General features: G+C 38.0%; 1 protein-coding gene across 1 annotated transcript in view; it reads left to right on the top strand.

The window, feature by feature from the left end:
* LOC115804081 (uncharacterized) overlaps positions 1-3925 on the top strand; it is a 33415-nt gene extending 29490 nt beyond the window's left edge. Inside the window, exon 2 of the mRNA XM_089895421.1 lies at positions 3284-3925. Within this exon, the coding sequence (XP_089751547.1) occupies positions 3284-3748 (465 nt within the window). The 3' untranslated portion in view covers positions 3749-3925. The remainder of the gene's footprint in view (positions 1-3283) is intronic.
* The last annotated feature ends 11527 nt before the right edge of the window (positions 3926-15452 follow it).

The raw sequence follows: 15452 nt of genomic DNA, 5'->3' as shown, positions 1-15452 counted from the left end.
TTTCTACAAATCTGTAAGTTTTAGAGAACTGAAAGAGATACAAATGATTCTTGTCCACATATATGCAAATGAATTTGGAGGAGGTTCGATTAATTTTCCTCCTCTCTGTGGAAGAAGCTATTTTGGCACAAGTTAAGCAAATCTAAATTCATTGCATCATTCCTGATAGCCTACATATGTGTATTCTTTTTGGAGTCTCCTTTGAACTGGTAGTAACATCTTACTGGTTCCCTCATTAATTAATTAATTAAATAAAATCTTTGACATGTGTCCATTTTAAATATGTATGTGGGTTTATTTTTTCTGAAAAGTTATCCTTTAATACTTTCATGAATTGACTGTCTTTAAGCTTCTAGGAGCCCAGCTGAACCTCTTACCTGAGGTTCAACTGGACATAATAAAGTGAACTACTCTTTTGGAGTGAGGAATAGCAGGGGATGGCTGGGGAACAGCATAGCTGAACTGACCTCTCTATACCTCAGTCAAGAGTTTCAACTGTGTCCATCTCCAATGAACCCAGGAGCACTGAGTTATGATCTGCACGACATTTTTATCTCAGACATTCAGTTTGACTTTCAAGTCACATCAAAGACTAGGAAAAAAAAACCATGAATCCAAAATGAAACAGACTATTTTTCAGCTTGGCACTACACCATCTAGTCTAATGTGAAAAAAAATTCATTTCATTTTGCCACTGCCTGCTGATTGGCATGAACTCAGCTGTCCTTCAAAGGTTCAGCCTCTCCTGAAAGCAGGTACAGTCATTTCTGTGAGCCAAAGGGGGAACTGTAGGTGGAATTTTCAAATTCCCCTGAGGGTTGCTTTTTGGGAAAAATTATTAAATGAATGGTTTTAGCATACACTTGAAAGCTACTTTAATTCTGTTTCACTTTCAATGTATGGAAGTAAAGGCAGCATTAGAGAAGTGTGCTGATTACTTCCAGTGGGTAAAATACCTGCAATCTTGAGATAAATGTTGCCAGAAAATAGAAACTGATGTGAGAGGTTTATCCTGTGTGCATTATCAAATTATAATAGAACTTAAAACACATGCCTATGCTTTTGTAGGAGAGAAGAAATATCTTCTCCTTTTAGGCTCTCCATTGGGGATCCTGTAATGAAAGACAGATTAACAAGAGAAAAACAAAAAGAAGTTTATCAACATGTATATCTCACATATACATGGGAGAAACTCACAGATGAGTAACTCAAAGAGGTGGCTAGAACTTGGGCCTAAATGCCATCTTCATTTAAAACAGAAGAAGAAGGGTGTGGGGTGGGGGTGTGGGGAGGTAAGTTATGGGAAGGCGACCAGGAAAAGTACGTAAAGAAGCATAAGGTTTGCTATGCAGATTTAAGACTGTTCCTTCTCTATTGATGAGTTTCTTGTGATTTAGAGTCATCCTTCTTTTCCTGGTACAGAGAGGAAGACACCTTCACAAATGGAAATTTCCTCTACAAATGGAAATTTCTCTTACAAAAAGACAACTTATACCCTGTTTTCAGAACTTCTCCTGTGTCTGCTGTTTCTCGAAATAGTCAATTTTGAATATTGACATTTATGCTAAAGAGGTATATTTTGGGGTCACACATTCTGGTCTCCTACACTTTCTACTATCACCAAACTTGAAGCCACATCCCAGCATTTAGATTAAATGGTTGCTCCATCCAAGGCACCTGTGGCTTCTGTATCACATTCAGATAGTTTTTACTTATCTTTAGCTCTTAGTTCCATTATTTTAGAATTGCCAGTTGGTTTGGAAGTTGAGAACAATTTTTTCTTCCTCTCCCAGGTCATTAAATTGAAGGACAAGAACATGGGGTCTAATCTAGGTAAATATCTTAATAGAATGATATCCAAAGTATAATTTTCAAAGTGTTTCATAGATTGCAATTCTTATATAAAACCATAATGAGCAGAAATCTAAGTTTTATTAAACTCATTAATGAGGGAGACAGCAGGATGACAAAGATGGTTCAGAAAAGAATACAGGGAGGACTTCCCTGGTGGCACAGTGGTTAAGAATCTGCCTGCCAATGCAGGGGACAGATGTTCCATCCCTGGTCCGGGAAGATCCCACATGCCGTGGAGCAACTAAGCCTGCATGCCACAACTACTGAGCCTGCGTGCCACAACTACTGAAACCTACACATCTAGAGCCCATGCTCTGCAACAAGAGAAGCCACCACAATGAGAAACCCACACACCACAACAGAGTAGCCCCAGCTTGCCGCAACTAGAGAAAGCCCACACACAGCAACGAAGACCCAACACAGACAAAAATAAATAAATTTATAATTAATAAATAAATAAATAAAAAGGGATCATACCATTTCTGGCTTTATAAAAAAAATACAGAGAACTAATGATTATATAATCAATGAAGCAAAGGAAGAATGCTGTGATAAATCACAAAGTTAGATGCAAAATTGGTCATTGTCCTACCAGAAATAAGACCAGTCTTTGGGACTAACTTTTCTATGTAAGAAAAATCATTCGTGTTATTATCAGGCAAAAATAATTTTCATTGTACAAAAATTGCTTGCCTAATATTGGGCAAAATCATTTATATCTTACCAGTTTCCAATAAAGGAACATCCAACTTTACAAAGTTGTGAGTTGTCTGGGCCTTAATCAACAGTAAATGGCAAGTCAAACAAACTTGTATATCTTGTGACTCTAGGGCAGGGGACAGCAGACTATAGTTGGGCTTAGCTGACCACTTGTTTTTTGTAAATAATGTTTTGTTGGAACACTGCCACAGCCATTTGTTACGTATTATACATGACTGCTTTTGCTACAGAGTTGAATAGAGACCACGTGGTGAGCACAGTCTAAAATATTTACTATCTGGCCCTTTACAGAAAACAAACAAAACTTGCCAACTTTGACCTAGGAACAGGACATTGTCTAAAAATAAAAACAAAGGTGACACAATCTTTTTTTTTTTTCTTCCAAGTTTTGGAGGATATTTTTTCTTTGCAACAATATTAATAAAAAAGCATGAACATGAAATCAGAAAAATCGCTTCAGGGAAAAGTCACATCAGAAGTGATTTAAATCCACGAATATACAATTGAAAATTATACATTTTGCAATAATTATACACTATTCATTTGTACAACAGATTCAGCTTAACAGCACCATAGATTCTCAGAATCTCCTTCAGAATCTATTACACATGTTGAAAACAGAGAAATACCAAATTCTTTATTTCTATGAGAAAGCTCATGACTCATTTAAATCCTTAGCATTCCAAATTACTCACTTCCCCTTGATTAGAAAAATCAAGCCAGGCGAGGCGGGGCAGGGCCGCCAGGTTCGGGCACCCTGGGGGCCAGCGTGTGCGCTGCCAGGAAGGGGGCAGAGCTTCCGGCTAGTCGAAGGGGAGAGGCAGTAGCCGGTGTGGACGTGTTCCTCAAAATACGGCGCCGCAAGACCATCATCTTCATGGAAGGCAAAGCGTCCAGCACCATGTTCCTGTTGAAGCGCATCGTCGAGGGCATCCTCAAGCAGCTGCCAGACGAGCAGCGGCTGTACAAGGACCACCGGTTTCTGGACGATGGCAAGATATTGGGTGAGTGTGGCTTCACCAACCAGACCCAGCCGCGGGTGGGGCTAGCCTTACAGGCAGGTGAAGCATTTGAGACCCTGCCCATCAAGCCCTTCTCCAGCCCACCGGAGCTGCCGGATGTGATGAAGCCGCAGGACCCAGGAAGCAGCGCTAATGAACAAGCTGTGCCATGAGAGCTCCCCCTCAGGGCCTCCCCCCACTCCATAAAAGAGATTGGGTGCCAAAAACAAAGAAAAAAGAAAAGAAAAATCAACCCAGATTTTGGTATTCAGCTCATCCATATTCTGGTATTTTCCTTAAGGAATTTGCTATGTATAGCAGGCATCAGGGGATCACGCTTTCAAGAAGAAGTAGACTTCCCTGGTGGCACAGTGGTTAAGAATCAGCCTACCAATGCAGGGCAGCCTACCAATGCAGGGGATATGGGTTCAATCCCTGGTCTGGGAAGATCACACATGCTTCGGAGCAACTAAACCCATGCGCCACAGCTACTGAAGCCCTTGTGCTTACAGCCCGTGCTCCGCAACGAGAAGCCCACGCACTGCAACAAAGAGTAGCCCCCACTCGAGGCAGCTAGAGAAAGCCTGTGAGCAGCAACGAAGACCCAATGCAGCCAAAAATAAATATTTTTTTAAAAAGAGAAAAAGTAGCCTGTAGCTTTTCCTTGATAACCTTATATACAAAAGTAGATAAACTTACGCAACCAATTGTTTGGAAATGGCATCGGAGCAAGGGTTTTAAGATACCCATCTAGACTAATCCAGTCCATATTGTCACTTTAGAGGTCATACCTCCTACTGTCACTAGACCACAGCCAGTGTGAATTACAGACATTTGGGAGATTCTGTAGACTCCCTTTTCCCATATGCAAACAGGTGCAGGCAAAAAACCCAATTCAAAGAAGTAAATATTGATAAAGTTTTTATCTAGGTTATATGCAGGGCTGAGTTTCAGCCAGCACTTACAGTTTGTTAAAATATTATAATATTTAAGTGCCAATTGGTAGTTAGCCATGGCTATGAGCCCCTTAGGTAATCCTCAAGTTATCCCAGTCAGCCCAGCCTCTCTGAAGCCCCAGAATCAGCCAACTACCAGAAAGTTAACTCTGGCGGAGCGGAGAACCAAACTTCAGTCAAGAGTCCATGGCGATTGTTAAGTGTCCTCACCATGTTGTGTGCTAAATATTTTTCATTTTACCCCTACATTACATTTCCCACATTACCAAATTGTTCACAGTCCCTTTTCAATTAAGTTCCTCTAAGCATCCACTAGCAGGTCACAAAATCAATGCAAATCTCTTTAAAAACAGCAGGGACAAATTACAAAGAAAAACAGGAGGACCAAGCCTAAGATGGAAGCCAATCCCAGACTCTCTGAATGCGGAAAGATTGTGCAAACTGTCCTAAGGAAGGCCTCTACCACAATCGAGACAAGACTGGGTACTGAAGAACCGCACAGCGTAGTCTGGTGGAAGTGACTAGGATATTTATTCACCCATTGGCAGTGGGGGCTCTGGTTGGGAAAACCTGTAGGGCAAGAACAAAGAAAATAGAAAAACAAGACAAGGGAGCTTTGGAAAAAAAAAAAAACAACAACTCTGATTTTATACTTGTGCTCAATCCAACTTGTGTGCTCAGAAAAATTCATCCATTTTGATTTTAGCTTTCCTCAATTATTGATGCTATACTTCTATACACCGAAAATCAGGTGCTGCTCCTGTCCCACCTGCACCCCCTACTCCTCTTAGTAGTTCAGTGCACCCTGGCCCAACTTTCAACAGCCAGCCTCTGCCTTTCTTTCCCTCAGGGTTTTCACGCTCTTCCGGAGCCCCCTCTGCCAGTTAGTGTATAAATGTCCCAGTTCCTTTGATATTCAGGTAGGTCAAGTTCCTTTGACCCTGTGTAGTATCCTACACTAGCTTACAGAATTTCCCCAGCAGAATCAAGCTCCAGTCATCCATAACGGTAGCTGGTTCAGTGAGACACATGTCACTGGTTCATTTTTCTTCCCCTGTCTCACTTAGAAAATCCCCAACCTGTGTTCCCTTCACCTCCTGTATAATCTTGAAACCTTCCCAATTTACACTCAAATTAGTTCCCAAATGACTCTCAAATCCTTGTCTCAGGACCTGTTTTTTAGGAGAACCCAAAATAAAACATGGTAAGTGCTCAAGAATATTCATTCATTCATTGAACCCTTTTGAGTATTTCTATTTTTTAATAAAATAATTTACAATTTAATAATCATTTCAGGCATAGAAAGCAGTATTAGGAAAACATAACTGATGATTATTTTCATAATTATATGCTCTTTATTCTTAAATTCATGTCTGTTCAATTAAGTGGCAACAAACTAAAATATGAAATACTAACACTCTTTAAGCCTACTACAAGATTTTTACAAAAGTTGTCACATGAAACATTTGTAAAGAAAATGAGGAATAAAGAATCTTTATTCTTGCTTAAGAAGCTACTCATAACTGAATACATAAACTGAAATAAATGTTTACTGAGATATTTTTGTATATTCTTGACTATTGAAACTTCAAGAATATCTATATAATACCTGCAAAAATTTCAAAGTGCTTAAAATGGTTTTCACTACAGTGATAAAGGCACTCTTTAATTTAGAATACCTATAGTTGGCTATTGAGACATAATCTTTAATTTATCATGTTTGATAATGTCAGAAAATGAACAGTTTAAACTATGCAACATAAAAACTTTAGTTGAATGAGATCCTAGCATGAGTTCCAACATAGTCTTTGAAATGATCCAAGTCTGTGAAGTTTTACAAAAGGCCAACCTCGAAACATTTTACTCACATGTCTTAAAACCACAGACATTTAGTATCATTCACTATGATATAAATATAATATTAAACACTTTAATTCTTTGATGCTGTAAAAATGTTTCATCAGGAAGAAAAAAGAAAGAAAACTGCTCTTCATACCCTGTCAAATGTTCCCGATTTTGTAACCCAACTTTTTTCTGGAAGTTTATATAAGCAACATATACACAGGAATTACAGCTAAATGGCACTAGGTAATTTTGACCTTATACTTTTTATTTAATCTGTCTTTTCCAAGTTATCCACAATAAGCATATATAAGTTATAATACTTAGATATTAATTTCTTAAAAATAGGCCCTCTCTTTTCTTCAGTTTCAGTTATACAGGAAATTCTGACGTTGTTTCAGCAGGAAGACCACAAAGAAGAAAGCAAGTATGGAAGCAAAATTTTTGTGATTATCTACATAAAATAACTATGCCAGGTAAGTAACTAATGCCAATCTGTGTTTTCTAGAACCCAAAACCTTCTCAAATTATGATACAAATATGTGTTTATTTTGATTAGTTGTATATCTAACTTTAATAATAGATACTGTTTAAAAGAAAATACTTAGAAATGTATAGATCTACATACAAATATTGGTTCTATAGCTTACTATTTGTGTGATATTTGCAAAGTTAATTAATTTTTCTAATTCTTAGTTTTTTGCTCTATGGAGACATAATAGATACATAATAACAACATATCCACATGGTATTGACTATTTTCCAACTGGCATTGCTACATGGAAGGAACCTTAAGCTGAAAAATGACGGGCTTATTCTTCTCTCCTGAGAAAGCTGGCTTAGGATATGTGATATTGTGATTTATAATAAGAAATGTACATTTGGTCTTCTTTTCCCTTTTCTGGCACAGAGCTCCTACAAGGCTTGGAATTTCTTAACTGTGGAGAGCCATATGGTGTCTTTTGTTATGATAATGAGGTGAATTTCAGAAAGTCCTTAGGTCACCTAAGAATGGGGGCTCCTTGCCTGTTGGAGGGTCAGAACTTTCATTTCCCCCCACCTCCACCCTCCACCCACCACTCCCGACCTTGTGGGAGGGGAAAGGGGATGGAAATTGAGTTTAATCGCCTATGGCCCAGGGTTTAATCCACCATCCATATGTAATGAACCCTGCATTAAAAAAGAAAAGAAAAGAAAAGAAATGGAAGGAAGGAGTTTCAGAGAGCTTCTAGGTTGGTGAACAGGTAGAGATTTGGGGAGAATGGCATGCTCAGAGAGCATGGACACCTCGTGCCCCTCCCCACACACTTGCCCTATGAATCTCTTCATCTGGCTGTTGATTTGCATTTAAAATCATTTGCAATGAATCAGTGAGTAAACTGTTTTCCTGAGTTCTGTGAGCCACTCTAGCAAATTAATCAAACCCGAGGATTGGGTTATGGGATGCTCTAATTTATAGCCAGTTGGTCAGAAGCATGGGCGACAGCCTGGACTATGATTGGTATCTGAAGTGGAGGTTAGTCTTGGGGACTGAGCCTTTAACCTGTGGAATCTGACAGTATCTCCAAGTAAACAGTGTCAGAATTGAGTTGAATTACAGGACACCCAGCTTGGTGGTGTGGGGGAAAAACTTACATGTTGGAACTGGGTGAAGAATTGTAGGCTCACAGTAACTGGAGCAACATGTGCCCCTTGCTCTCACTCAAGAAGATATAGCCTGCCCACAGAGGGTCCTAGGAAGAGCACAGAAGTCAATAGTAATGGCTATTATTTCATTTGAGCTTCACAACCCCAAGAGAAGAATAGGGTTTATTATTCCTATTCTACAGATGAGAAAATTGAGCTCCAGAAAGATTAAACAATTTTAATAGTGATATCGCCTCTAGAAACTAAAGCACACAGGTGCTCTGACTGTAAGAATCAACTCTGTGAGCTTTCTATGAGTTAATATTTTTCTGTCTAGTCCATGAATAGTTTCCACGATATGCTTGCTGACTCTGTTTTAGTATGTTTAGAACTTGAACAATGAGGCCCAAATCATCTCTCAGGAAGCTCAATATACTTTTTGCTCCCTCTAATCAATGTTTCATTTTGCTTTGTTCAATAAATAATTCATTTCTCATTTCTAACTTAATAAAACATAACTCTTCTTCCCAAACAATGGGAAGCCTGAATCAATAATTTTTATGGGCAGAGATTCTGTAAAGGGATACAGAGTATGAAATTGCTATGTGGGGAATTTTATAACATTCTGGGAATCTGAAAAAACAAAAGCCAATACAAGGTCTATTGCCATAAATCATATAGTCTACTAATAATTTAAATGGAAGATTTTCACTGGAGTCTTATCTCTACAGCTTCTAATCATAAGTTGTTGGGTGGGACACTGGACCTTACTTTCATCTTCAATAAAATGAGGATAATAATACTTATCCTGGGGCTTCCCTGGTGGCACAGTGGTTAAGAATCCGCCTGCCAATGCAGGGGATATGGGTTCGAGCCCTGGTCCGGGAAGATCCCACATGCCTTGGAGCAACTAAGCACGTGCACCACAACTGATCCTGCACTCTAGAGCCCACGTGCCACAACTACTGAAGCCCACGCACCTAGAGCCTGTGCTCCACAACAAGAGAAGCCACCGCAGTGAGAAACCTGCACACCACAACGAAGAATAGCCCCAACTTGTCACAACTAGAGAAAGCCTGCACACAGCAACGAAGACACCACACAGCCAAAAATAAAAATAAATAAAATAAATAAATTTAAAAAATAATAATACTTATCCTTTGGGATATTGATAAAATTATGCCAAATATGACATCACAATTTCCACTGAGTTACCATTATCATAACCAGAGTCCTGGAGAAGAAAGGGAGAAAGTGGCAGCATACTTTTTCTAAGAAATAATGGCTGAGAAATTCCAAAATCTGGGGAGAAATTTGGACATCCAAGTTCATGAAGCACAAAGTTCCCCTCTAAAATTTCAACCCAAAAGATCTTTTCCAACACGTATTATGATAAAACTGTCCAAAATCAAAGACTAAGAGAGAATTTCAAAAACAGCAAGAGAAAAAAAATCATCATATACGAGAGAACCATTGTAAGTCTATCAGCAGATTTCTCAGCAGGCAACTTACAGGCCAGGAGACAGTAGGGTGATATATTCAAAATGCTAAAAGAAAAAAACTGCTAACCAAGAACACTTTCCCTGGCAAAGTTGTCCTTCAGAAATGGAGAAGTGGTAAAGACTTTCCCAAACAAACAAAAGCTGAGGAAGTTCATCACTACTAGACCTGCATTCAAGAAATGCTGAAAGGAACTTTTCAAGCTGATATAAAGGGTTGCTAATTGGTAACATGAAAACATATGAAAATATAAAGCACACTTATAAAGATAAGTATATAGTCAAAGCCAGAAAACTCTAATACTGTATTATGGTTGTATGCTAAGGACTTAACTCTAGTATAAAGCCTAAAGGACAAAAGTATTAAGTGTAGCTACAAAATTTGTCAATGAATACACAATATAAAAAGAGGTAAATTGTGACATCCAAAACAAAATGCGTGTGTGGAGGAAGTGGTAAATAAAAGGGTAGAATTTTTGTATGCAATTGAAGTTAAGGTGTTATTAGAGTAAAATAGGCTGTTAAATCTATAAGATGCTTTTTATAAGTCTTATTGCGACCACAAAGCAAAAACCTACAGTAGATACACAAAAGATAAAGAGAAGGGAATCAAAAAATACCACTATGGAAAATCATCAATTCACAAGGGAAGACATCAAAGGAAGAAAGGAACAAGAAAACTACAAAAGAGCCAGAAAACAATTAAGAAAAATCATATTATAAGTCCTTACCTGTTAATTATTTTAAATGTAAAAGGATTAAATTCTCCAATCAGAAGGCATAGAGTGGCTGAATGGGTTAAAAAAACAATGCCCAAATATATGCTGCTTACCAGAGACTCTCTTCAGCTTTAAGGACACACATAAGTACAAGGTGGAGGGATTGAAAGAGATTTTCCAAGCAAATGGAAATCAAAAGGGAACAGAGGTAGTTATACTCATATCAAACAAAATAGACTCAAAAACAGTAACAAGAAACAAAGAAGGCTGTTATATGATGATAAAAGGGTCATTTCATCAAGAGGATACAACAATTGTAAGTATACTGGGTTGGCCAAAAAGTTCGTTCAGGTTTTTCGTAAGATGTTACAGAAAAACCCGAATGAACTTTTTGGCCAACCCAATATATGCACCCAACATCAGAGGACCTAAATATATTACACAAATAGTAACAGATCTGAAGGGAGAAATAGACAACAACCCATAATATTAGAGGTCTTCAATAGCCCACTTTCAACAATGGATAGATTATTCAGACAGAAAATCAGTAAGGAAACATTAGACTTGAACTGTACTTTAGACCATATGAACCTAACAGACATACACAGAACATTTCATCCAATAGCAGCAGAATACACATTCATCTCAAGTACACATGGGACATTCTCCAGGGCAGATCATGTCACAAAACAAGTCTTAGAAAATTTAAGAAGAGTGAAATCATACCAAGGATCTCTTCTGATCAAAATGGTGTAACACTAGAAATAATAACAGGAGATCAACTGAAAAATTCACAAATATGTGGAAATTATACAACACACTCCTAAACAAACAATAGGTCAAAGAAGAAATCAAAGAGAAATAAAAAATTTCTTGAAGCAAATGAAAATGGAAACACAACATACTCAAACTTATGGGATGCAGTAAATGCAGTTCTAAGAGAGAAGTTTATGAATAATCACCTGGAAAATAATGAAAACTGACCCCTATCTTACACTGCTCGCTCCAGCTCCAAATGGATTAAATACTTAAATTTAAAACCTGAAACTGTAAAACTATTAGAAGAAAACATATGGGAGAGACTCCTTGACGTTGGTTTTGCAATGATATTTTAGATATGACACCAAAAGCACAAGCAATAAAAATAGAAATAAACAAGTGTGACTACATCAAACTAACAGCTGCTTTACAGCAAAAGAAAGAACCAACAACATAAAAAGGCAATCTAAGGAATATTTGCAAATTATCTATCTGATAAGGGGCTAATATTCAAAATATATAAGGAACTCATACAACTCGATAGCAAAAAACATAAATAAATAAGTTAAATACTGCAATTTATTCCAGTTCAGAGGATGTGAATAGACATGTTTCACACAGACAGACTCTAGGCTGGGGTTGCCAGGAGCTGGGGGATGGGGAAAATGGGGAGATGTTGGACAAAGAGTACAAACTTCTAGTTTTAAGGTGAATAAATACTGGGGATCTAATGTACAGCATAGCGACTATAGTTAACAATAGTGTGTTATATATTTGAAAGTTGCTAAGGGAGTAGATCTTAAATATTCTTATCCCCCCCACAAGATAAGTATATTAACTTATGGAGGTGTTAACTAACCTTATTGTGGTAATCATTTCACAATATATACATTCATGAAATCATCACCTTGTACATCTTAAACTTATACAATGTATATGTCAATTAAATCTCCGTAAAATAGGTACTGCTATTTTGACCTTAGATTACCTCAGTCTGTAATTAATTTAGAAAGAATAAGGAACAGTGGTCTTGAGGTCCTATGCATTGACTCAAGGTAAAAAGATTATTTGGGGAAAACACTAAGACAACTTCGTGATAACCTAACTCTATATTCATACTACAAAAATAATCCGGTTGGTTTATAGGTTCAAAATCCAGCCACTTTTTTGCTATGGTGCATAAAGCTCTATACTTTGCTCGGTGTTATTTCTTGCTACCTCTGAAATCTATTGCAACCTTTTAATTATCTTCAGTGTTGTTGGTTCTGCCTGATTATTCTCTAGAGGCAAACCAAAAAATGCAGACATGAAAATAAAGCTTGGTATCTCAGTGAAAACAGGTTGGTGGTGGGCAGTGAAAATTCCTGAGAAGTTAGTAGGTGGCATTTCTGCATAGCCTATATGCAGAATAAAAATTTCTACAGCCATAAACTTTTCTGTATTGACACCTTTGATTATAACAGTTCTAATAATAGCTTCGTAAAGTTTTACACAAAGAGCAATTAATAGATTTTTATATTTCAGTTTCTGCTGATGCCTTAGTCCAGATTTTAAGAGAGCCCCCGCACCAAAAGTTCTAATTTGAATTCATTAAATACATTCTACATTTTCTATGAAAAGTCCATCAAATAGTACATTCAATCGCCATGATTTAAAAATTCAAGTTAGGGCTTCCTTGGTAGCGCAGTGGTTACGAATCTGCCTGCCAATGCAGGGGACACGGGTTCAAGCCCTGGTCTGGGAAGATCCCACATGCCGCAGAGCAACTAAGTCCGCGTGCCACAACTACTGAGCCTGTGCTCTAGAGCCTGCGAGCCACAGCTACTGAGCCCATGTGCCACAACTACTGAAGCTTGCGTGCCTAGAGTCTGTGCTCTGCAACAAGAGAAGCCACTGCAATGAGAAGTTCACACACCACAATGAAGAGTAGCCCCCGCTTGACACAACTAGAGAAAGCCCGCGCACAGCAACGAAGACCCAATGCAGCCAAAAATAAATAAATAAGTAAATAAACTAAAAACATTAAAAAAAAAAACAAACCTCAAGATTAAAAAAAAACCAAAACCAATAAAGCCAAAAGCCATTTTTATTTTATTTATTTATTTATTTATTTTGCCGTACACGGGCCTCTCACTGTTGTGGCCTCTCCCGTTGCGGAGCACAGGCTCCGGACGCGCAGGCTCAGCGGCCATGGCTCACAGGCCCAGCCGCTCCGCGGCATGTGGGATCTTCCCAGACCGGGGCACGAATCCGCGTCCCCTGCATCGGCAGGCGGACTCTCAACCACTGCGGCACCAGGGAAGCCCCATTTTTAAAATAAGGGTTAATAAGGTCTTTTGGGGGCTTCCTTGGTGGCGTAGTGGTTGAGAATCTGCCTGCCAATTCAGGGGACAGGGGTTTGAGCCCTAGTCTGGGAAGATCCCACATGCCGCGGAGCAACTAGGCCCGTGAGCCACAACTACTGAGCCTGCACGTCTGGAGCCTGTGCTCCGCAACAAGAGAGGCCGCGATAGTGAGAGGCCCGCACACCGTGATGAAGAGTGGCCCCCGCTTGCCGCAACTAGAGAAAGCCCTCGCACAGAAACGAAGACCCAACACAGCCAAAAATAAATAAATAAATAAATATATTTTTTAAAAAAAGGTCTTTTTGTTTATTTATTCTTTATTCTCTAATCACTTAATACTGAAGCCACAACACAGATGCAATGCAAAGAAGGATGCTCAGATTTTTTTTATTATTAATCTCAGGATTGCTTCTATAATGGCAAAAGTGGAAAATAGAGGAAATAAAAGTTTCTGTCCCTTGCTATTTCTAGAATTCTATTTTGTTGAAGGCATGTGTTTTAGTAAAGTATGGGAAAGTGGTTGCTTTTTCTTCCTTGTGACAAACGAAATTGAATAAATACATGCTTTTTTCCATAATACCTTTTGTGCTCAAAAGTTAAGCGGGCTTCTAGAGGGACAAAATGATACTGCTAAATAAAATTCAAATCTTGAAAGAGCATCTGTATTATATGTCTTAGTTCAAAGCCGTCCAATGCTTGTCAGATCAATTCTGCAACCTCATTCATACACACTTAGGCATTTAGAGAATTTCCACTTTAAACATTCTCACACTTTTCAAAAATTTTCAGCACCTTAGCAGAAACTCAGAGGCTGCTGAGCGTGCTAAGGATGGACTTAATATAGACTGATGCTGATGCCCACATGATGTCCTGGGCCTCAGAGAATCTTTGAGAAGATAGTAGTTTATTAGATCTACCAAACCAGGGGCAGGAAGGCAGTAATTTGGGGAAAAGATATTCTTGCAGGCTTTAAAAGAACAGTCATTTCTTCCCTCTGATGTTACCATACTCAGATGTAATAAAAAAAGATTCATCTTTGCCAGTTTAACCACCAACCCTTAGTCATTAAAGATATGAAAGCATGAGCTCTGTCCAAGACAAAAACCGAACAATTAAGGAAATTCATTTTATTTCAATCCCCAAACCATAAAACTCCTAGAAGAAAATAAAGGAGGTAAGATCCTTGACAGTGGTCTCGGTAATGATTTTTTTAGATTTGACACCAAAAGCAAAGATAACAACAAAGCAGAAATAAAATGGGACTACATCAAACTAAAAAGCTTCTGCACAAGCAAAGGAAACCATCAACAAAATGAAAAGGCAACTTACAGAATGGAAGAAAATATTTGTAAATCATATTCTAATAAGGAGTTGACATCCAAAATATATAAAGAACTCATACAACTCAATAGCAAAACAAAACAAAACAAAAAAATCTGATAAAAGAATAGGCAGAGGATCTTTATATATATATATATATATATATATATATATATACACATACTTGAAAGTCTCTGAGAGAATGAGAGTAGATCTTAAATGTTCACCACAAAAATGAAACTGTAAGTGATGTGATGCAGGTGTTAGTAACACCTTGATGGTAATCATTTTACAATATAAAAGTGTACAAACATTGTAAATCAACTATACTTCAATAAAAAAGTAAAATCTTAAAAAGTGAAATTAAAATCAAACAAAATTAATCTATGGTCTTAGAAGTTTGGATGCTGGCACCTCATGAGGTGTGGACCATAGGATGAGCTTCTGTAGTGCTTGCTGGTCATGTTCTATTTCTTGGTCTGAGCACTGGCTACAAAGCATGTAAGCTTTGTGATAAGTCATCTATCTGCTCACTTATGATTTGTGCAATTTTCTGTATGTACACTATATATTGATAAAATTTACATCACAGAAAACCCTGAGACTGTCCGAAAAGTGACTTACACTTCTGAAGTGCTTGATTATTCTATTCAGTAACGTATTTGAGAAAAAGAAATTATTTGCTTTTGAATTTTTAATCTATCTTTGATCTGACACAGCTTAGATCCATTCTTTAAAAGATGATGCCAAAAGAAAAGTCTTCAGAAATGTGTTTAGAAAAAAAAGCAGCATATGTTTCTTAAGGGAGAGC

This window comes from Delphinapterus leucas, chromosome 15 (genome assembly GCF_059928025.1).
Source record: "Delphinapterus leucas isolate spDelLeu-1000000601 "Yukka" chromosome 15, BTC_Dleu_Yukka2, whole genome shotgun sequence".
Classification (NCBI taxonomy): domain Eukaryota; kingdom Metazoa; phylum Chordata; class Mammalia; order Artiodactyla; family Monodontidae; genus Delphinapterus; species Delphinapterus leucas.
The sequence above is the reverse complement of the archived record's forward strand: the minus strand, read 5'-3'. Positions and strand labels throughout refer to the sequence as shown.